General features: G+C 25.6%; 7 protein-coding genes across 15 annotated transcripts; 3 read left to right on the top strand and 4 right to left on the bottom strand.

Moving 5' to 3' along the window:
- Nucleotides 1-27: 27 nt before the first annotated feature.
- lt (vacuolar protein sorting-associated protein light) lies at nt 28-11,855 on the bottom strand. Of its 7 annotated transcripts, none has more exons than XR_014981890.1 (14): nt 11,702-11,855; nt 11,472-11,609; nt 11,071-11,353; nt 10,797-10,995; nt 10,235-10,708; nt 9,886-10,150; nt 9,294-9,818; nt 8,862-9,198; nt 8,538-8,774; nt 8,401-8,445; nt 8,233-8,306; nt 8,092-8,150; nt 5,598-6,148; nt 5,372-5,507 (listed from the first exon to the last, which is right to left on the bottom strand). XR_014981890.1 is itself a non-coding variant. In XM_035872140.2 (14 exons), exons 1-13 carry the CDS (start codon nt 11,720-11,722, stop codon nt 8,097-8,099), a joined length of 2,574 nt encoding a protein of 857 aa, XP_035728033.1. In that variant the 5' UTR covers nt 11,723-11,854; the 3' UTR covers nt 7,066-7,390; nt 8,092-8,096. The 7 variants fall into 7 exon arrangements, 6 of the variants coding, with proteins under 6 accessions (XP_035728023.1, XP_035728013.1, XP_085511568.1 ...); XM_035872140.2 differs by lacking the exons at nt 5,372-5,507; nt 5,598-6,148 and adding an exon at nt 7,066-7,390 and having other exon boundaries at nt 10,235-10,475; nt 10,554-10,708; nt 11,702-11,854; XM_035872130.2 differs by lacking the exons at nt 5,372-5,507; nt 5,598-6,148 and adding an exon at nt 28-380.
- Nucleotides 2,163-5,022, bottom strand: LOC118444171 (uncharacterized). The gene is made up of 9 exons (XM_085655443.1): nt 4,345-5,022; nt 4,059-4,233; nt 3,769-3,931; nt 3,587-3,683; nt 3,218-3,481; nt 2,966-3,140; nt 2,627-2,886; nt 2,413-2,490; nt 2,163-2,339 (listed from the first exon to the last, which is right to left on the bottom strand). Exons 1-9 carry the CDS (start codon nt 4,477-4,479, stop codon nt 2,163-2,165), a joined length of 1,524 nt encoding a protein of 507 aa, XP_085511569.1. The 5' UTR covers nt 4,480-5,022.
- Nucleotides 5,613-7,647, top strand: LOC146873239 (ciliogenesis-associated TTC17-interacting protein). The gene is made up of 7 exons (XM_085664213.1): nt 5,613-5,673; nt 5,925-6,168; nt 6,237-6,498; nt 6,603-6,884; nt 6,961-7,051; nt 7,280-7,452; nt 7,531-7,647. Exons 1-7 carry the CDS (start codon nt 5,613-5,615, stop codon nt 7,645-7,647), a joined length of 1,230 nt encoding a protein of 409 aa, XP_085520339.1.
- Nse4 (SMC5-SMC6 complex kleisin component Non-SMC element 1) lies at nt 11,729-14,822 on the top strand. 3 transcript variants are annotated; one of them, XM_035872247.2, is made up of 8 exons: nt 11,730-11,880; nt 12,490-12,677; nt 12,739-12,840; nt 12,911-13,041; nt 13,120-13,234; nt 13,307-13,600; nt 13,654-13,772; nt 13,851-14,822. In XM_035872247.2, exons 2-8 carry the CDS (start codon nt 12,575-12,577, stop codon nt 13,920-13,922), a joined length of 936 nt encoding a protein of 311 aa, XP_035728140.1. In that variant the 5' UTR covers nt 11,730-11,880; nt 12,490-12,574; the 3' UTR covers nt 13,923-14,822. The 3 variants fall into 3 exon arrangements, with proteins under 3 accessions (XP_085511570.1, XP_035728140.1, XP_085511571.1); XM_085655444.1 differs by lacking the exon at nt 13,654-13,772 and having other exon boundaries at nt 11,729-11,880; XM_085655445.1 differs by lacking the exon at nt 11,730-11,880 and having other exon boundaries at nt 12,659-12,677; nt 12,898-13,041.
- Nucleotides 13,625-17,345, bottom strand: ATPsynbeta (ATP synthase, beta subunit). The gene is made up of 7 exons (XM_035872218.2): nt 17,183-17,345; nt 16,246-16,452; nt 15,855-16,118; nt 15,422-15,765; nt 15,040-15,265; nt 14,695-14,924; nt 13,625-14,620 (listed from the first exon to the last, which is right to left on the bottom strand). The coding sequence occupies exons 1-7, from the start codon at nt 17,289-17,291 to the stop codon at nt 14,447-14,449; spliced, it is 1,554 nt and encodes a 517-aa protein (XP_035728111.1). The 5' UTR covers nt 17,292-17,345; the 3' UTR covers nt 13,625-14,446.
- An 86-nt stretch (nt 17,346-17,431) lies between these two features.
- On the top strand, nt 17,432-18,992 carry LOC118444214 (uncharacterized). The gene is made up of 3 exons (XM_035872280.2): nt 17,432-18,425; nt 18,568-18,762; nt 18,852-18,992. Exons 1-3 carry the CDS (start codon nt 18,079-18,081, stop codon nt 18,865-18,867), a joined length of 558 nt encoding a protein of 185 aa, XP_035728173.1. The 5' UTR covers nt 17,432-18,078; the 3' UTR covers nt 18,868-18,992.
- A 333-nt stretch (nt 18,993-19,325) lies between these two features.
- Nucleotides 19,326-21,116, bottom strand: ArfGAP1 (ADP-ribosylation factor GTPase-activating protein 1). Its single transcript, XM_035872230.2, has 7 exons — nt 20,960-21,116; nt 20,607-20,888; nt 20,324-20,532; nt 20,155-20,269; nt 19,968-20,057; nt 19,724-19,899; nt 19,326-19,645 (listed from the first exon to the last, which is right to left on the bottom strand). The coding sequence occupies exons 1-7, from the start codon at nt 21,017-21,019 to the stop codon at nt 19,537-19,539; spliced, it is 1,041 nt and encodes a 346-aa protein (XP_035728123.1). The 5' UTR covers nt 21,020-21,116; the 3' UTR covers nt 19,326-19,536.
- Nucleotides 21,117-21,527: the final 411 nt, after the last annotated feature.

Here is a 21,527-nt window from a genome sequence, read left to right as displayed (position 1 = left end):
ACTCAAGTGAAAAATAGGCATATTAGTTCGATCTACCATTTTTCTTAAATATATCCAATACAGTTTGCTTCAAATATATTGAATAGTAGAAAAATGTATAAGAAATATGGTAAATTGTAAAATTGTTTATCCTTCTTTATAGTTCAATGATAGATAAAAGTTAAATTTATTTGTACCCATAAACCGAGCCAACCTGACACCACCGTCCCCTTTCTTCCTTTCGCGCTATCGTCAGGAATAAGCCAGAGAGATATTCTTTTTGTTATTAAAATTGTAATCATTCTGTATCAACACGCTCTGATAATAATATATTCAATGTGTATATTACACTGGTCCTCGATTTCTTCTCATGCCGTCCGTGTAGCTTGATACGGCTGGACCTATTTTGAAATAATAATAAATAATCAGATTATAATCACGACAATGATCATACGTGCCTACAAGATATTAAAATTATTGAGTTTATGTTATAATGATATATAATTAATTTGTATACAATTAATGGTAAGATTTTGTATTAATATGACTTCTAATAGTAATAAAATGAGGTCTCTTCTCTAAAAAAAAGAAATGCTAAAAATATGTCAAGATTTTGTGTTAAGAATATTCTAATGAAGAAGAGACGAATATACAAAGTATATTCATCGATAGATGCATTTTAGATGATCTGTTGAATATATTTAATTATTGGAAGAACAGCTATACGTTTTAATATCTATTATTATTAATATTCTACATAAATAATTATTCTACTAAATTTACAATTTAAGAAATGATACAAGTAAAATAAATAATGTAAAAATATCATTATTTTTAGCTATTACTTCAAATTATAATTACATAATTTTATTATGTCTTATTTTCTCATCATCGCTACTTATCAAACAGCTTTTAAGTTACAAAATATACCAATTTTGTATAAAATAATAAATGAGCAAACACATATACATACAGCTTTTGTGCCTCATGCGCCTAAGTATGTATGTGTTAAAACCTAGTTGAAATAGCATTATGTGCTGAACTTTTGTATATATAAATTGATTGAGGAACGATGGACCTAAGACAATATGTAGTGCACATAATTTCCATTCAAGTGATATAATTTTGAATGGAAAAGTAATGTCAAAATTGTAACTCTAACAATTTATAATCTAAACTCTGATTGCGTCCCACATGGTAAATTTCCTGACGATGGTGCGTGTTACTTAAATTGAAATTTATAACATTAGATATATAAGCGAAACACGTATGTCGAGTAAATTAGTGTAATAATATTAATTTAAGAATATTGAAACAATTTATACAGTTTCGATTATTTGCCACTAACGTAAAAAAGTGTTTAGTATTTCCAACGATATATGTATCTATATAAAATTTATTATATTAATATACACATCACACCACATCATACACACACACACACACACACACACACACACACACAAAATAATTAATAATAATGATAAATATTCTTTATAAATGTTTTTATAAAAATTCTTTATAAATATTTATCATTAATATTAATTATTAAATTAATGACCAAAACCATGAATCTTTGTACTGAATCTTCGTTCTCTTTTTATCTTTTATCTGTGTAAATCTTGATTTAAGTTTAATATACAATTTCCTATATTAAAAAAAAAAAAAAAGAAAAAAAAAACAAAACAAAAAAAAAGTAAAAAAAAGAGAAAGAAAGAAAGAAAGAAAAGAAAGAAAAGAAAAAAAATTTATTCTTTAAAAAATTCTGTTCAAATTCCATAAAATAAATATTTTCATTTTGATTAAACTGGTGATTGTGTTCAATTATGTTATGTTATGTTATATTATGAAAAAGTAAAAATAGGCAAATAAGTATTGATAATATATTGATTGAAAATGCCTATTTAATATGAATATAATTATTGATTGTGTTTCTTTTTGTAAATTATTTAAATTGACTAATATTTCAATCATTAATATAACAGATCTCTTTTTGCCAACTAATTACAGAATAATGTAGATGTAAATTAATCTTAACATTTATGGGAGGAACGTAGTTTTTATGTTTATTTATTAATGTATGAATAAAAACCATTTACAATGATATTGATTCAAAAGAAAATGTTGTTATTGTTAAATTAAACCTTTTTACAGAGGAAAAAATATATATTTTTTGTTATAAATTATACATATTTTTTCGTACTTCTTATTTGTGTTAATACTTTTTCAATTAAGTCAGCCTTTTTTGCTTGTCTATTATGTGGAATTAGGTGTTTATACAACCAATTGCTTAAAATAATATTTGATACTTCACCTAACTTATTATCTTTTGCTAATGTTTCTAAATCAATAGTTTTTCCCTATACATTAAAAACTTCGATTATTATTTTGTAAACTTATGTTCATTATATAAAATTTATAATAAATACTCACAAATTTGGTAGTACACATTGCATTTGATAGTTTTTGTTTTAATGTTGCATTAGCAAATGTATTATTTTTCATTTGAGACTGTTTAAATAGAACATATCTTACATTAAATTTTTTTTATTTAAAACTTTTGAAATGGATGAATAGTAATCGATAAAAAGTAAATAATAAAAAAAAATAAATAATAAAATAATGAAAATAATAAACAAGTAGTTACCTTGTAAAACGTTTTCTGATCTAACAATAAGTTTATTTCTTTAAAAAAGGCAGAGGTATTTTCATTCTCTATTTGTACTTCGTTTTCGACAGTTTGAGTTTCATTTTTTATTGTCAAAGAAGTATTTAAAAAGGGTTGACTTATTTGTTTATTTCTTTTAAATTTCATGAGTTGTTTACATGTTTCTAAATTATAAATACAATTTTCTCTATCATTTGATTCTTTAACATTTAATGAACTCGTGGTTTTGATAGATTTGCCTAGATTAATAATACAAATTAATAACATGGATTTTAGATAAGACAGTAAGTGGTTTTAATACAAGATATTCAAATTTACTGAAGTTTATCGTAGTATTATATCCATATCCAGTTCTAGGCTCTAATTGTTGGTTAAAATTTTTATCAATCATATTGTCCATATTATTAATCATATTATTGGTAACATTATTACCGATTAATTCTTTGTTCCTTGTTAATAATAAGTAATGTTGGTTTTGTACTTTACTTGTATTCTGTTAAGTAATTATGAAAACATATAAAATGACTTATAATATAGTCCTGTAAAATTAATTTATTTAATTGTAAATACCTCGTCTGATGATTTAAATTGATGATCTATTTCTTTATTATTATTGTATATATACAACTGTTTATCACATACTTTGTTCAATGTATTATATAAGTCATTAATAAATTGTGAAATTATGTTATTTGCATCTTTACGAGGGATATATTGAATAGGTCCTTTTATTACACATACACTGGGATATATAAAACTATTAGCTTCAGATGAATGAAATTTGACTTCGTAATACATAATACCATCTTCGGTAATTGGTAAATAATAGCCATTCTAAAAATTTAAATTTTGTTTAAATATGATATTCATAATATTATAGTACGTATTAGTTTTATAAAAATAAATAATAATATAATGGTATACAAATTATATAAATACCATATCTATCCAATATTTACGTAATTCATCATAATTTGCAAAGGGGCATTTAGAAGGAATTTTTTTAGATATAGATACTAGTCTCGCCGTTCTCATACTAATAGAAAATATTATTAATTATATTTACAAAGTATATTATTCATATATAAAAACCAAATATTTTCAATATAATAAATGAATACCTAGGCAGAATATGTACAGAATGGCAATATTTACTTAAATCAATAATACCATTGTCATCAGCTTGAAATTCTCTTATCAATGAATCTAATAAGCCTAAGTCTTCTAGTTGTATAAGTGGTATTTTGATCTTTATTGGATAGAAGTATAATTGTGTATTTTCATCTAAAATTTTTTTTCTATTTAATCATAATGTCATTTATAAGTAGAATTTATCATATATATATATACATATATATATATGAAACTTATATGAACCAAGTATAAATAATAACAATGACCGGCACAGTACCATTTATAACGACTTTTACTTTTAATGCATTAAACTCTTCTGTTATTATATAAAATTTCATTCCATGAACATAATATTGCCCAACTTTGTTCCACAATGGTGCTATTTTACATTCCATTGTGTAATTAAGGCACTTTGCATATATATCCATGGAAACTTCTTGTGAGTCCACATACTTACAAAAAGAAGTAAATTAAAATGACATTGTTATTTAAAACATTATAAATATTAATAAATTGAAATTATTAGAATAAAATATAGTTAAATATATAAATAAAAGATTTACTAAAATATCCAAATGTTTTAAATGCGTTTTCAGATTGTTGCTTTCAATGAATTCTTTGGTAGCAATAACATATATTAAACCAGGTGTTCCTAATATTGGCGACGCTATTACTTCCTGAATAATTTGAATTATCATTCTAAAATATAAATTTACGTACGTTGATCATATAATTTAAAATGTAATGTAATAATCGTCATTATATATATAAAAAAAAGTGCATCTACATTTTAATGAAAAAATTATTAATATTACAGATAATTTAATAAATTACGGTCATTTTTACCGGCATTTTAATATTTGCCAATGATAGTTCGATTTTATTGGTAAGTCCTGAATTTTCATAAAATCAACTTCGCAAATAATGCAACGTAATTCACTCTTATGCGGAATTGATGCAATATATTCATAATTAGAATCGTTCATTTTTTGTGTACGAAAATAAATTATTAATTTCTCTGAATCAATTAATCTGTCTCAAATTAATAATTAAGAATTATTAAATTCTTTATTTTACTTTTGAAATACTTCACGATGTTCCAATTCTCATTTCATATTTTTTATCTCCGTTCAAAATATGACAAGACTACATAAGTCATGTCACTTTACTTGGCTAGTCAATATTATGAAATAATTTTTTTAATATCAGTATTCTACAATAATTTTATTGTTTCTTCTTGATAAACTTTTTGTTTCTATTTTTATAAATTATTAATAATACAGTAATAATTTCGTTCTTAGATTTTACTGTATCAATATGAAAAGATTTGAATCATTTGGCGGGAGATTTTTTTGTCGAATACAAAATTGTTGTAGAAATTTATATGTTGTATGTACAATTAATACATGACTGTATTTTAGAAATCCATTTATGTAGAAAACTTTTATGTACAATGGTTATTATAATTTATTAATGATGAAATTATTTGAATTTCAAATATTTTTCAAAGTAATATAAACATCTGATTTTCTATTTTTTTGTAATACATAAAATTGTTATAATTAAATAGATCAGTATTAATAAGTGAAATAATATAAAATTAAATAGAATATAAAAAAATTATTTTTTAATTTTTATAAAAAAATGTTGAACTTCAACAATGTTTGTTGGACCAATTATTCTTCTTACATCCATATATATAGAACACACACGTCCACAATTTTAACTTTTGAAAACAATAGAATTACTGTTAACATCATTTGTTTTAATATAAACCGTATAGTATTGATTAGAACAGACCAGTGTATCAACAAACCTCATTTTTGTTTCAATGGCTGATACATTTATTCAATCGTCTAATCCACAGGAATGGATTCTCAAATTTCCCATTGGTAAATTTAATTTATATTATTTTCGTCATGTTGCATGAGAAATAATTTTTTAATATTAAATTCAGAATTAATAAAAACTCTTAGATATGTTTATTAATCCTATATTTGATTGAAAAAAAAATATAAATATATGTAAAATTAAATAAGATCTATTTTATATAGAAATACTTTGTGAATAATATACAATTAGAAATATAATGTAAAAAGAAAATGTTAATTAGAAAGTTAATACTCTTGTTATATTTCATTAGATCATAACAGATTAGCAGCATTGTGTTTTAAAGAAACTTTGTTGATTTGTCTCAAAAATGAAATAATCACGCAGATAAATTCGATAGGAAATTGTTGCATTTCTGTAGAAAATATCGGTCCTCAAAAACATGAATTTTTAATTAATACAAAATTCTGCATAAATACTGATGATTATTTTGGTGGATCAAAAGTCGTTTGTTCATCAACTGACAAATTCAACTGCCTGGAAGAAAAAAGGACAGAGTTGGTTTATCATAAATATTTTTTACTATTTTTTTTTTCTATTATTATAAAAATAATTTCTTTCCCAGATATGTATATCATAAAGGCAGCTTAAATGAAAAAACATTATTTATGGGAATTCAGGACAATAGTTATTATGTAGAAACAAGTCAAACATATCAACATAACAGATTTAGGAATTGTAAAAATCTAATATATCCACAGAATATAAAACTATTAAGTGAAGGCACAAATTTATTACTTATGAGATATCTCACAATAATTAACTATAATGGAACATTAACATTTCAAAACATAATGATTGATGGAAATATCACTACATGTCAATATGTTAGACACATTATTATACATTTTATTATTACATTGTTCCATTTATATTTATTTTAATACCCAATTTTCTATTCATCATGAATTACTTCAATTTTTCAATATAGAAGTGCACTCCTGCAGAATGTATGAAATTATATAAAAGTTACATAAAAGTGTACACAATTGAACGTTTAATAGAAAATCAAAATGGAAATGTAGAAAGTATGAAAACGTATTTAACACCAAAAGGAAAAATATTAGAACACAATTGGTTGTCAACATCTTACATGTTAAAAAGCAAATCTTTAGAAAATGTAAATCCAATGACTCAAAAACTTAGAATAGCGATACGAAATAATTATTGGGCAGAGGATATGGAGATATTCTCTAAATATTTAGACGAAAAAGTATAGATTACATTATCAATGTATATTAGACAATTGATTATACAATTATGTATAATGATTGATAGTTATTTTACAGTGTAATGAAGTAACAAAGTTCATAGAATATTTAATTAATCATGTTGAAGTAAAGCATTTAATAGCTGACTATACACAAACATTACTAATTGGTAAGCAAACTTAGCAATAATTTAATTTATGCAAGGTAATATCAAGAATAATTCAGTCTATACAAGAATATATATATATATATATATATAATACAATAAAATATTTATAATATTATTCGATATAGAGTGTTTTTTACATTAATTAATATATATATTATACAAATACACAAAGAGATTTACTGATATACTTATCTCAAGCGCCCTGATACTTTATTTTAATTTTTGCAGTGAAACCTCTCCATGTAGTAGATTTTACAATACAATTTTTTAAGGCATTTTCCGTATGTCCAGAAAGTCAGGAATTTATTTCAACGGAACAAATTTCAAAGATCACTATACCTACACAACAAAGACATTCAAATATGTGTGATTTTTATCCTTTATGCACAAGTTGCAGAATGGCAAGTATTTATCATAGTTAGGTATAATTTTAAAGTAGTAGAAAAATATGCTATACTTTGTTAATTACATATTTATAGCAAAATCAATTATTCAAAGAATCAACAAGTTCTCATTATTCTATTGATTCACTGTCCTCAAATGATATGATTTCTACCGAACAAAAAAAAACGAAAGCGACAACACACCTATATTAACTTTTGATACTTCCATAGAGAATAAAAATATTTAAAAAATGATAAAAAGAATTTCAAATATAATTCTAAAGATTCATAAACTTTTTAAATAATTATTATTAAATAATTTTTATATGTATTATTATTGTATATGCGAAACAAAATATATATTATAATTTATTATTTTTGTTTTGCATTCATTCTTATGAAGTAGAAAATATATTTTTTTATTAATTATAATAATTGATAAAGAACCATTTATTAATTGGTATGATTATGACTTATAAGTTAATTCACAATGAAGAAAATATTTCGAAATGAAACATTTATATCAAATAAATATAAGCAATGATAATTATCAAAAAAAGTCGACTGTGTTATTAAACAAATTAACATATTCTTAAGCTATGTGAATGTGTCTTACCTATATGCATGATTTAAACAATATTTATTGAAAGATCTTACCTGTATCATTTCCTACCTGGTGAAGTCTCTTTTTGTGAATTACAAATTACACAATTTTCCTAAAACATTTAATAACCATATAAAAAATTTTATAATTCTCAAAAAGAAATATTATAATTAATGTACAATAACATTACATACCACTAATTTGAAGTTTGGTAAACAGTCCTCATGGAATGAATGCTTGCAATAAAATATGACTAAATTTTTTGATTCTGCAATAAAAATTCAAATATTATTTTGTTTATAAAAAAGAAACAAAAAATATTTTTCAAATTATTTTAAAGAAGATATATTTATCATTTATACCTCCCATAATTATTTTTCTATGACAAGCTCCACACAATTGATCATCTAAATGAATAAAAAATAAAGATTAATTAAAGCATAGTGATATATTACAAATATTTCTTATAGATATACGAACTATTACTCAAAATACATACCGTTTATAAGTATACCTTTTTGATGACAACGAACCAATCTTTCATGAAGATCAAAATAATCATTAGATAAAATTTTCTTACATCCTTCTTGTATAGATACTTGCAAATTATAATCGCACATCATTTTAACCAAAGCTTTTTTTAAGCCAGGTATTTCTAAAGATGGATTTATTCTCTGTACCATTAATCTAGGATCAACATATGTTCCAATTTTTTGAAGAAGAAATGTGATAGCCTCTAGAAGAAAAAGAATCTACTTAATCTAAAGAATCTAATTAAACTTAAAAAACATTAATCTAAGATATATTGCAAGTCATTATTTACTTGGTTTATCCAAAGAATAATTTACTAAATCATTCCACAATTCTTCATCATCATGTTCCTGACAAAAAGCAATAGCACTTTCCATATCATTTAATTCTCTAGTCATAAGAGCCAAAGCTTCAGATATATTTCCTATTCTTCCTAAAAGATACACCATCTCTGGATAGAACTTTCGTTGACTGCAAATATCTAATGCTTCCTGTATCGGATAGTTATCAGAACGACGTAAAAGTGGAAGTAGTTTATCTCTAGCGTAATCTGCATATAGTTGAACCAGTAATCCATGATATTTGCCTTTGGAATCATTTGTATCTTTTTTGTCTAAAGCATCTAGATACTATAAAGTAGTATTTAAAAAATCATATAATTATATTATAAATGTGTTTAATTTCTTTCAATTGTTCGTAATTTATATATTTATTATTAACATACCAAATATAAGTAAAAATATTTGTGTCGCAATTCATGAACAATAATTTCAGGTGGTACTCTGAACTTTTCTTTTTTTTTCTGCGTTTCATCTTTTTCTTTTTCCAAAAAAAATTGTATTGCACGTTCTGCATCTAAATCCATTAATTTTTCAATCATATCATATATAGAATAATATAATTGATATTTTTGTATCAAATAAAATACACCCTTGTGTCTAAGTTTTAAATACATTGCTAATGCTTTATCATATTTTCCATCATGAATATATAAAATTGCTAAAGCTTCTAAAAGAACATTTTGTCGTTGATTATGAACTATAAGATGTTCCAAAACACCATTAACAACAGCTGCAACTGTGTATAATGTTGGTGACCACTCTTTAACTAATTCAAGAAAACCATCTGGATCTATTTTCAAATATTCATATAAAACCATCTCATAAATTAATGGATCTAAAGTTACATCACCTCGTGGGAGGTAAGAAGAAATTGATCTTAATTGATGAACCCTTGCAAATTTATATACCTGTTAACATAAAATATTTTTAATTCTAAGCATGACAAAAATTTAATTATCATGTAAAACAACTAACCTCTTCTTCCCATAATTTTTTATTCCGGCCTAAAACTTTTAGACACAATTTTCCTGCTTCATCATACTTTTCACAAGCCAATAGATGATCCAAATACAGACGACCCACATTGACTAAAGTATATCTTTTACAATCTTTTCCATCACTACCACTAACAACTTCTAATGCTTGTTCAAATTTTCGATGGCTTATTAACCATTCAATCCTATCATCACAATCATACAAACTTGCTACAACTACATCTTTTGGACTTACGATAAAAAACCTAGATATATAAAATATTTAAGTTATTTCTATTAAATAATAAATCATATACTTTATAATAAAAATATTATGAAGTATTTCTTACCTGTTTTCATTTGTTAAACAATCTAAATGATAGTCATTACAGCTATACTCTTTATAACCTCGCAAAGTCAATGGATTTGCACAAATTACAGAAAAGTCTTCGCACTTTGGCTCAACAATGTGCAAAATTGGTCTTTGACTTTTCCCATCATTATCTAATTCTTTTAAGCATCCTAACAATACCAGTTGATTGTCTAAAGGTGCAATACCAGATATATAAAAATCCACTTGAAATGTTGAAACTAAAATTAAAATCATATTATAAAATATAAGTTTATGATTTTTTTTTATTAAACAAATATAAATAATAAATAATTTACCTGGATCTACCACGAATTCAGGTAAATCTCTATTAACCATTTCCTGTACTGATCTCTTTTTTATTTGACAAATACGCACTATATCCACCCATCCAATTAGTAATGTTCGATCATCTGACCAACGAAGATTACATCTATAGTGTTCTGGTAGCGCTCTATATGAAACATGGCATTGAAAACATTTCTGAAATAATATCTTTATATATAGATTGCAAGTGAAATAATTTAGAATATACTACTTACTCTTCGGTTTTAGTCCATTTAATAAGACCTAAAGAACATCTAGCATTTGAATCATATACTCTGACACCTGTACCAGATGCCCAAGCTATGAATTGACCAGCCCATGCTATAGATCTTACTCCATCTTTTGCTTCAGAAAGAATTGTTGACTTCATTCTGGATAAAAATGTTTTTTCATATAAAATTAATTTGTCGTCTCCTAAAAATTAATACAATTATCTTATAATGTTCTTTATTTTACTTTTAATACTTTTTATAAGACAAATTGAAATACCTGTAATAAATTTTCTTCCACTACCACTTTTATAATAATTAGGATCAATAGCTATACTCTTGACAAGTCTACTAAGATTTATATTATGATTATTTTCTGTGCTATATAAACCATAAATAAAAACTTTGCCATCATCGCTGCAAGATGCAATGAAGTCACCATTATGATCAATAGAAATTTGGTTGACAGCAACAATATGTGCTTGTAAAGTTTTTGATTGTATATTATTGCCCTGATGATCTAAAAGATGTATCATTCCCCAATGTGATCCCAAACAAAGAAACTGAAATATATTATGGCGAAGATAAATATACGAACAATAGTTAACCTCTCCAATCAAATATATTTATGAATAATTTCTCTCTACGTAAGACATATTATTGAAAAGGCATTATTCATACCTTAGGATGCACAGCGATACAACTAGCAGCATCATTTTGTAAAATATGTTCCAAATCATTTCGCATTCTAACATATTTAAGTTTTGGCTCAATTTCGTCCACCTCGGAATCTGAGTCATCTTGATTGTTCTGATCAGTCTGAAAATTCAATTTGTTAAAAATACGCCCTATTAACGTTTTGTAAATAATATTATTATTATTTCATTAATATCTTTTTCGAAACATATTACTTTAGCATTATTTTCTTCCATTATTTTTTCTTAATTTTTATCGATAAAACTTCGAATGCGCACGACAAAACGACGAACTGTCAAAGTTGCAGCACGTTTTGATTCCATCCAAGCCCACCTGCTTTTGTGAACTTCGTTCCTTTCTATAATATATCTACGATCAATTAAAAACAAAGCGTGTGAGTATATAATTTACGATATTTAATTTTTTTTTCGATTGATTATATTTTATTAATTTAATAAAATCATAAGATTGATTAGATTGATATTCTCTTATTTATAATTTTTTAACTAGAAACAATTCGAGAATCTAATTTTGATTCTCGAAGTCGTTAAAAAGTACAATAGATCGATGAAGATCGAATCAGATGAAAATAATTATTTAGCAAGTATATTTAAATCTATTTTTGTTAATTTAAATAAATAAATTAATTAATTATTCGATTTTCATTTTTATGATAAAAATAAATTGATGTAATCAAGAATCACAAAGTTGCATATTTTTGTCATAGTTTTTAAAAATTCATCTAAGTATACATTTGCCTCATTTATTATTTATCTCATTCTATAATATTGTTAAGATTCTTTATAAAATTGATAAACTTCGATAAAATTTGTTAATTTTTAAATTTGTTAATTTGTGATAACATTTATTATTAAAATATTTATATTGGGTATATGGAAGGTTCTAATTATAGCATTTATTATATATTTGGAAGTTACAATATACAAATAAACAATCTTTATTAATATTATTTATAATCTTTGTATTTTCAATAATTTTTCAGGTCCCTAAATAATCAACAGAAAGGATTATATATGCTTATATATATATAAAGTTTCTATTTTGTACACAAAATAAGTTATAAAAATATGCCAGATAGTGCCAATCAATCAGAGAGGTCATCGGTAACTCGATCACCTCAACAACGGAAAGAAATTCTATGGAATGCTTTGTCTTGTGCATTGTCTCTTCGTAAGTAATATTTTGTTTGTTTTAATTTAATTTTCTTAGTAATCTTATTTTATTTTTTTAGGAGAAAGGAATGAACATTTAGGTGTTAATGATCTTAGAGCTTTGGAAGAAGTTATGAAAGAAGGCGATAATGCTGTTCTAGAAACAAGCCTTAATGAAAAGAGTATTATTTTTTATAAAGATTTATCTTATTAAGAAAAATATTTTAATATAAATGTAGCTTGTTTTTTCAGTGAACAATCAGGAAGAAATATTTTTGGATTCTGAAGCAATAAATATTTCATCCAAAATTTTGACAAGATGTACTAAATCTTTAACGCAAAATATAAGTTCATATAATCATGTAGATTTTGCAAAAAAGATTGTAAGTATTTAATGAAATATAATAAACAGATACAGGGATAGTATCATGAATGTAATAACATATATTTTTATATCTCAGTTACAATATACACGTAAGCTCCCAGATGAATTATTAGAAAATCCAGATTGGTCTGTTTTAGAAACAGAAGTAACAAGATCTTTTAAAAGGATACCTGAATATACTACTTTACTTGGTAATTTATAAGATACTTATATAAAAATAATTGTGAAATTAAGATAAAAATAATAATTTTATTTATTTTTAGGTTTATTGACACCACTAGAAAAAAAAGAAATAGTTAATAAAAAATCAACAATTAAAGAAGCTCAAGCTATAATGAAATCACCAGAAAATGTGGTAGTTGTTAATAAAGATGAGGAAAGTGTAGAAGAGACAGTAGATAAAATTAAGAAATTTATCAAATATTATTACAAAATAAATCAAAAGCCATTGGATTTTTATTGTTTAATTTTACATCCAGATGATTTTGGAAAAACAATTGAAAATATGTTATATGTATCATTTCTTATTAGAGATGGTATTATAAAACTGGAAAGAGGTAATTATTTTATTCTCTATGAGAGAAATCATATTTATATTTTATTATTGTAGATAATACAGGAATACTTGTCATTCAACTATGTTCTAAAGAAATGACATTACAAAGGAAACAAATTGGGACACACATGAATATTCAGAATATTATGTCTTTAAATATGGAGCAATGGAAAGTAATTATTAGCATTAATCTAATTATATACAAATAAAAATCTAAAATTTTTGATTTTATAAAACCGATTTCTTTTTAGATTCTAAAGGATACATACAGACTAGAGAAACCTATGCTTGATTTTGGGGCTACTCCTTGCTCTCGCTCTTAAAATATGAATAAATTCATATAGTAATTTTATAAGAAATAATCACCTTGTATCATTCAAAATACATATTTTTATGTATATCCATATTGTATCAAAAAGGACCAAAAGAAATAAATACAAAGATTATGGTTTGTTATATAGGTTTGTTCAAAGTTACAAACGCGTATTCTTTTTAATTATTTTTATTTATATTTAACATATACTATAAAATTGTATATGTTATTGGTAATATGATCACTGCGATGATATATGAATAAGGATATTTTTTAAAACAAAATTTACATCGCGAATTGTATAAAATTTGTTTACTTATGTTTTTGAAAGTTTAACAATTTTATGAATTTTATTATATATAGTATATTTCAATATTATATTTTACTTTAAAGTAAAACTAAACAATTTTAAAATATTAACTATTTTTTTGCGAAAATGCCATATTATTTACCATAAATAAAAGATAAACGTTAACTATTGGATGATTTTCATAGACTTATGGTATGTTTATGGTGATTTTTAACAAATACAATTTATTGTTTCGCTAATGATTCAGCTTTAGCTACTACTTCTTCAATCGGACCCACCATGTAGAATGCAACTTCTGGCAGATGATCATATTCTCCACCTAAAATCTTTTGGAATCCTTTAATGGTTTCTTGTAATGGTACTAATTTGCCAGCATGGCCAGTGAATACTTCAGCAACCTATTTAACGACATTTTCTCGATGAATATCTCATAATACAGAGAAAGAAGAGAAATAAACGAAATAATTTTTACCTGGAAGGGTTGAGACAAGAACCTTTGAATTTTACGTGCTCGTGCAACTGTAAGCTTATCTTCTTCAGACAATTCGTCCATACCTAAAATGGCAATGATATCTTGAAGGGATTTGTAATCTTGTAAAATCTTTTGTACACCACGAGCGATATTGTAATGTTCAGGGCCGATAATGTTGGGATCCATAATACGAGATGTCGAATCTAACGGATCCACAGCTGGATAGATACCTATTTATGAATAATTAAAATAATTACAAATTATATATATATATATATAAGGTTTCATAAATATGTCATGTAGTAGTCCTAAGCAAAATATATATTATAACAAAAATATTATTACCCAGCTCAGCAATAGCACGCGACAGTACAGTAGTTGCGTCTAAATGGGCAAAGGTAGTGGCAGGAGCAGGATCTGTTAAATCGTCTGCAGGTACATAAATGGCTTGTACGGAAGTAATAGATCCCTTTTTAGTTGTAGTAATACGTTCCTGCATGGTACCCATATCAGTTGCTAAGGTTGGTTGATAACCTACAGCTGATGGAATACGTCCTAACAAAGCTGATACCTACAAAAAAAAAAAAAAAAAAAAAAAAAAAAAAAAAAAAAAAAAAAAAGAATAAAAAAAAGAGAATAACAAATAATTTTAATAAGCTTTAAGAAAACATATTAAAATATCAATTGAATTGTGTTTAAATTTTATACATAACTACCAGCAACACACCTCTGAACCAGCTTGGGTGAACCTGAAAATGTTGTCAATGAATAATAGTACATCTTGTCCTTCTTGATCACGGAAATATTCTGCTACTGTCAAACCAGTTAAAGCTACACGGGCACGAGCACCTGGTGGTTCGTTCATTTGACCATAGACAAGTGCTACCTTAGAAGTTTTATCCTTTAAGGAAATAACACCAGATTCTATCATTTCATGATACAAGTCATTGCCTTCACGCGTTCTTTCTCCTACACCAGCAAATACAGAGTAACCACCATGAGCTTTAGCAACATTGTTGATAAGCTCCATAATAAGCACAGTTTTACCAACTCCAGCACCACCAAATAGACCTTTATTTAACAAAAGCAAAGTATAAGCGAGATGTATAATAAAGAGGACTATAATATATTTAAGGTTATAACTAGAATTTAAATCTTACCAATCTTTCCTCCTTTGGCATAAGGAGCAAGTAAATCTACGACTTTAATTCCTGTAACTAAGATCTCTTGTTCTACGGACATTTCTACAAATTCAGGTGCATCTGCATGGATAGGGGCTAACTTGTCTGTACCAATGGGTCCACGTTCGTCAATTGGTTCACCAATTACATTAATAATACGTCCCAGGGTTTCAGCACCAACAGGAATACGGATGGGATAACCAGAATCCAAAACACCCTGACCACGTACTAAACCTTCAGTACCTATAAATACATCGGGGCAGAACAGTTTATGATACGCATATATCAACTTATTTATTTGACGTTATATAAAAATAACATACATTTTATGATTGTTTTATATATTCATGTTTTAAATATATATACATACCATCCATAGCAATAGTACGCACAGTATTTTCTCCAAGATGTTGGGCTACTTCTAGTACTAGCCTAGGGCTTCTGTTCTGTACCTCCAACGCATTAAGAATAGGTGGAAGAGCATCTTCGAATTGTACATCCACAACAGCACCAATGACAGCGACAATTTTACCCTGAGCACCACCTTTAGAAGCTGCTGCTTTGGCATAATTTTTCTCTAAAAAATAAAATAAATTAATATAATATTAGAAATCAACAGTATGTAAAAGTTTGTATTAATAAATATAAAAAATTTATAAAGTAATCTGATAATTAGAAAAAAGAAATAGACTACATAACACTTGTGAAAATGTTGTTACATAATACAAAACATATACAGTGTTTTTTTTTATTAGAATTCTTTATATAGTTTCCTTTGGTTATTATAATCAATGATAAATAATTTATTTCTTTTTTCTTATATATAGTTATAATGATTTTAAATTTCAAACAAATGAAAAATACTTAACTTGTCACTCGACAAAAATGAAACCAGTACATTAAATATTTCCAACATAACGAATTTTAAAGAAATCGCAGATAGTTATAAATATTCTCAATGTTCAATAAGTTTCAAAAATATTATTTTAAGAGAATAATTCAGAAGACTATATAATCGCCATATTGGTAAAATAGTATCTTACTGATCCGCTCAAATAATATAGATTATATAATCGAATCACAGAACACATTTTTTAACATTCGTAAATGACAATTTTAATTATGATTTCTTTTCGCATAACTCTTTTTTTTACGATAATAGCAGAAACTAGAATACATTTCAAATAGATTACGTTTCTTCTTACAATATTATATGACGAACGAAATAGAGAAAATGGGATAAGGATGTTAACATAATTTTCTATAAGATATCATAAAGTATTGAAAAGAAACTTTAATGTACTTACTGTCTACTGAAACAGTAGTAGCTACTTTCACAACTTCATTTTGAAAAAGGGTGGGTTTGACGGCCCTTAGGGCTCCAGCGGCTGCCCTCGATACGGCGCTTAACATCATGGCCGGTCAAGTGAGGAAAGATGATCAAAGTATTCTTCGCTACTGCAGTCCATATCCTCTGGCTACATTGCGAGTGCGCAATGCATTATAATTCTACTGCGCATATCACTTGCGCATGCTAATATTCATGCGAGTGATCATGTAATATTCTTAAGATAATTTTCTTTTAATTATATATTTGATAAAAATGTACAAAATTTTATTTTTATTTTTCTGTAATATAGTATCAAATTAATGAGATTATCGAATGTTGAAATTAATTTTGTTTCCTGAGTGGTGCAATCGATCGAAAGTGATTGTTTTATAAGATATTTAAGTCACCAATCTCATTCGTTCATTTGTGACTTTTGAGAACAATCCTTAAAATTAGTTAAGCTTCATCTATTACGAATAAGAGATATTCTATTTATCATAAGTTGTTATATAAACTGTGGTTGTTTATTAGTAATATTTGATATAGGCTCTGAGTCTTAAACAAGCGAATATTCATCGTTTAAAATTTCATTATGGATATTTTTTTTCTTAATTTAATTTACTATCGAAAAATTCTGTATTTCGTATACTGAGGTCTTGTAAAAAAGTTTTACAGTTTGCCGCTAGATTACGCAGACTCTAACGACTATTTGACGTTTTTTAAAAGTTCTATAATATGTGAAAGAAGGAACATATCTTAGTCAGTATGCCTCAGTATACTATAGTATAATTACATGATACAATTCAGTAACATAGTATAACAGCTGATTATAAACAAATAATTATATGTGGCATTTTCTGTTTAATATTTAAAATGAGTGATACAGTAAATAAGGATGCCGGATGCAGCTCCTCACTTGAAAAAAGATGGACTAGGAGTGAAAAATTATTATTGTTAAAAGGTCTTAAACTATATAGTCATAAAAATGTAGCCAGTATATCTACATTGATACCAAACAGATCTCAAGAAAATATTGAAGCTATGATAAATGAATTAAAGATTAAATCAAAAGCTATAAAGAAAGATAAACAACCTTTAATAAATAATTGGCTACAGAGTGAACCATTTAAAAACAAAAATACATTGATTCGACAAGCATTACTTTTTATATGTTTATTTGAGAAACATTCGTCCTCTACAGACAGGATATATGATTATAGGTGATTATATAGATAGAAAATATTATGTTTAATTAAGTTGTTATTAAGGTTTAATTCTACTCGAATGTATTGGTATTATAATTAAATAGTTTTAAATAGTTGTTTTATTTTTATTATCTATCAAAATTATATTTTTTTTCAGAGAAATTTATCGTTTTCTTTATAAGTTGTCTTGTGGCTGTGAAATACCTAAACTTTCAGAACAGAATCAAGAAATACTTTATGAGAGTTTGTCAGAAGTAATTCAAAAAATTACAAATACACATCATCAAGATGTCATATTATATCTTGAAAAACTTCTTAACCAAAAGAAAAATGTAAAAACTTATTCGGGCAAGTAAGTAATTTTAGGTTGATATATTTTATTCTCATTTATTTGAAATTTGTATAAAATATATGTATTTAATTGCTTTCTTTATTTTACAGAAAAACTTCTAAATAAACTATATAAAAAATAAAGTTGTATTCAAAATTATACAAAAGTTGTAAGTGAATTATAATATAATGGTAATATGATTGGAAACCATTCATTGGGTGTTTAATATAGACTTATAATAAAATGTAATTACTTTTGATAACTGTGATATTATAATGTATTTTATAACTGTAATAAACATTTTTATATGACATTAACATTTACTTTCATGCGGCTGTACAATTTCTTTTTATAGATTACATATGCAAGTGATTTTATGATTAAGATGAAATAACTATATTAATTTATCATTGTATATCTATTATTATTAAATGATAATTATAATTTTATCTTTAAAAATATTTATCATAAAACCATTAAAATTATCGTAAAGTACATGCACTGCAAAATGAGTATATATATATATATATTAGTAAGTTATACATTACATATTTATAAAAACATGAATTTATAAGAGAATAAATTATACTTTATATTCAATCTAGTCTAATGCTGTTCATAATAAATGCAAGAAATAACTAAATATTATAAACTTTGATAAAATAATTTACACAAGATAATACAATTAGCTTTTTTAAATTTCATTCTATGAAATTATTTTAAATTCGGAATTCCATTTATCTGCTTAAGAAATAGAGACAGTTATACTTTTACAGTGCTATCAAATTTCTATTTTTAACTTTTTGAAGACAAGTTTATATCAGCTGATGTATCATTTGATTGTTCTGATTCATCTCCCCAATTCCAATTAGAATTATCTGAACTTGGATAAGTGGGAGAATTCCTAAAACAGATTTCAAGTTTTCATATGTATGTATGTATGTATAAATTTATAAAATAAAATATTTCTTGATATACTTACTTCATACTAGAACCAGTTATTAAAGATGATTTTTCATTAGAGCATGATTGTTTATCAATATTATTTTGATAAGTGTTTGATGAATTTTGATAATGTTCTCCAACACTATATTGACTTTGCTCTGCTGTATTTGTACCACCAATATCACCCCAGCCTTTCCTTCCAAAATCTCCTACCTGTCAAATATTTTTAATTATAAAATATTTAACGTTATTATAAATGATGTAAAATTTTATGTATTTACCTTTGATGCAGCAAGTTCTCCAATTTTAATAGCATTTTCTGTAGCTTTAGATGCTATTTTTGATGCGTTAGAAGAAAATATTTGCCAGCCCTATAATGACAACTTTTTGAATACTTATGGAAACTTGATAAGTAATTCATAAACAGATAAATTTAAAAAATAATTTAATGATATAAAATTATCTCACACTTGTTAAAGACGATACTGCATTGTCAAAGAATTCTTGGGACATACTTTTTGGAGGTGCTTCCATTTGATAACCAAATCCACTGTATTTACCTCCTTGATTGGGCGGAATGTTTCTACAAAATTAGAAAATAAGAATAAAACGATAAAAAGATACAATATTTACTTACTCAGGACGATTAGCATTTTCATTTTGCCTTCTAGCAAAAAAGGATTCTGTTTGTGCTTTAATGGCAGGTGAATTAGCATTCTGGTAACTGGCAGTCAAATCATTTTGATAAGTAGAATTTTCTTGTAGTTCTGATTGTTTTTGAGATTGAAATACCGTTATCTTAGATTCAGTAGGACTCCAAGAATTTCCTTGCGCTAATGTAGCAATCTATAAATTATAACATTAATTTTGATATGATTTATAGAAATTGTATTAAATAAAATCTTATTAAAATATATGACCTTATCTCTGTACAATGCAGCTGCTTTGGTATTGTATTTTTGAGAAATGGACATGGAATTACTCCAATCCGGTTGAGCTTCAAAGAATTCTCGAGCAAGTTTATTTCCACCAACTTTCATTTTCTCTAATTCTATGTCTTTCCATTTGTCCATAGAAACAGATCGCACGAATGACAGATGAACTCCAAGTCCTCTATGTTTCCCTGAGCATTCAAGGCATATCCAAATACCATATGTAACCGAAGCCCATTGAGGATTATGTGTACCACATTCGAAACATTTCTGAGAAATAAAAAGATATAGTACATAATGGAATCATTTTTTCCAGATAAACTTGTATATTAATGTCTTACATTATTTTCATCTTTGACTTTTAATTGATTTAAAATTTGTCGAGTACGTGGACTAGCCATAATGTCAATATCAGTCAATATATGTATTATATATACAAATGCATTGCCGTTGGTCCAATATACACATAGTAATGTCCGTGCAGCGTGAGGAAAAGATATCGATAGTAATATCGACCTTTAATCGATACATCGAAATATCGATATGCGACTATAGGACCTGAAAGTATGTAACACAGCCTTATATCATGTATACATAGATGTATAGATCGTTGCTGATTTTCAGGCGTAATTTTTCTATTATACGTTAACTTTATGTACGAATAATTGTACTTGTATACAAGACGCTTGTATCTTAAACCGATATAAATAAAATTCTATTCATAAATTTATCATACTAATTAATTTTCCTTCTTGTCAACTTGTCAATTTAGTTAGTTAATTACTTATTTGATAATTCTTAAAATCTTTCGAAATATGAAAGAAAGTCGTTTTTGCAACTCTAACATCTTATTATACTATAAATAATTTCTAAGCTATAATATTTGTAATTTATTATACGTTAAGACGA

Source organism: Vespa mandarinia, chromosome 2 (genome assembly GCF_050613455.1).
Source record: "Vespa mandarinia isolate Hongniang chromosome 2, ASM5061345v1, whole genome shotgun sequence".
NCBI classification, from domain to species: Eukaryota; Metazoa; Arthropoda; class Insecta; order Hymenoptera; family Vespidae; genus Vespa; species Vespa mandarinia.
Note: the sequence above shows the minus strand (reverse complement) of the source record. Positions and strands in the feature narration are given on the sequence as shown.

Bases quoted from the DNA above. Each gene is read 5' to 3' on its own strand.
- lt (XM_035872130.2), bottom strand. From the start codon at position 11,722: ATGGAAGAAAATAATGCTAAA. The intron at 10,996-11,070 runs GTATTTCAATTT...ATTAATTTTTAG, and splicing joins TGGAAGAAAATTTATTACAG to GAGACGACAAATTAATTTTA. The intron at 8,151-8,232 runs GTATGTAATGTT...TAAATGTTTTAG, and splicing joins TACCAAACTTCAAATTAGTG to GAAAATTGTGTAATTTGTAA.
- Nse4 (XM_035872247.2), top strand. From the start codon at position 12,575: ATGCCAGATAGTGCCAATCAATCAGAGAGGTCATCGGTAACTCGATCA. The intron at 12,841-12,910 runs GTATTATTTTTT...TTGTTTTTTCAG, and splicing joins AACAAGCCTTAATGAAAAGA to TGAACAATCAGGAAGAAATA. The intron at 13,042-13,119 runs GTAAGTATTTAA...TTTATATCTCAG, and splicing joins TAGATTTTGCAAAAAAGATT to TTACAATATACACGTAAGCT.
- LOC118444171 (XM_085655443.1), bottom strand. From the start codon at position 4,479: ATGATAATTCAAATTATTCAGGAAGTAATAGCGTCGCCAATATTAGGA. The intron at 3,482-3,586 runs GTATTTATATAA...TTAAATTTTTAG, and splicing joins GTAAATATTGGATAGATATG to AATGGCTATTATTTACCAAT. The intron at 2,491-2,626 runs GTAACTACTTGT...CTATTTAAACAG, and splicing joins ATCAGAAAACGTTTTACAAG to TCTCAAATGAAAAATAATAC.
- LOC146873239 (XM_085664213.1), top strand. From the start codon at position 5,613: ATGGCTGATACATTTATTCAATCGTCTAATCCACAGGAATGGATTCTC. The intron at 6,169-6,236 runs GTTGGTTTATCA...TTTCTTTCCCAG, and splicing joins CTGGAAGAAAAAAGGACAGA to ATATGTATATCATAAAGGCA. The intron at 6,885-6,960 runs GTATAGATTACA...GTTATTTTACAG, and splicing joins CTAAATATTTAGACGAAAAA to TGTAATGAAGTAACAAAGTT.
- ATPsynbeta (XM_035872218.2), bottom strand. From the start codon at position 17,291: ATGATGTTAAGCGCCGTATCGAGGGCAGCCGCTGGAGCCCTAAGGGCC. The intron at 15,266-15,421 runs GTGTGTTGCTGG...TTTTTTTTGTAG, and splicing joins TCACCCAAGCTGGTTCAGAG to GTATCAGCTTTGTTAGGACG. The intron at 14,925-15,039 runs GTAATAATATTT...ATTCATAAATAG, and splicing joins GCGTGCTATTGCTGAGCTGG to GTATCTATCCAGCTGTGGAT.
- ArfGAP1 (XM_035872230.2), bottom strand. From the start codon at position 21,019: ATGGCTAGTCCACGTACTCGACAAATTTTAAATCAATTAAAAGTCAAA. The intron at 20,270-20,323 runs GTAAGTAAATAT...CTAATTTTGTAG, and splicing joins GAAAATGCTAATCGTCCTGA to AAACATTCCGCCCAATCAAG. The intron at 19,646-19,723 runs GTAAGTATATCA...AATCTGTTTTAG, and splicing joins ATAACTGGTTCTAGTATGAA to GAATTCTCCCACTTATCCAA.
- LOC118444214 (XM_035872280.2), top strand. From the start codon at position 18,079: ATGAGTGATACAGTAAATAAGGATGCCGGATGCAGCTCCTCACTTGAA. The intron at 18,426-18,567 runs GTGATTATATAG...ATTTTTTTTCAG, and splicing joins GACAGGATATATGATTATAG to AGAAATTTATCGTTTTCTTT.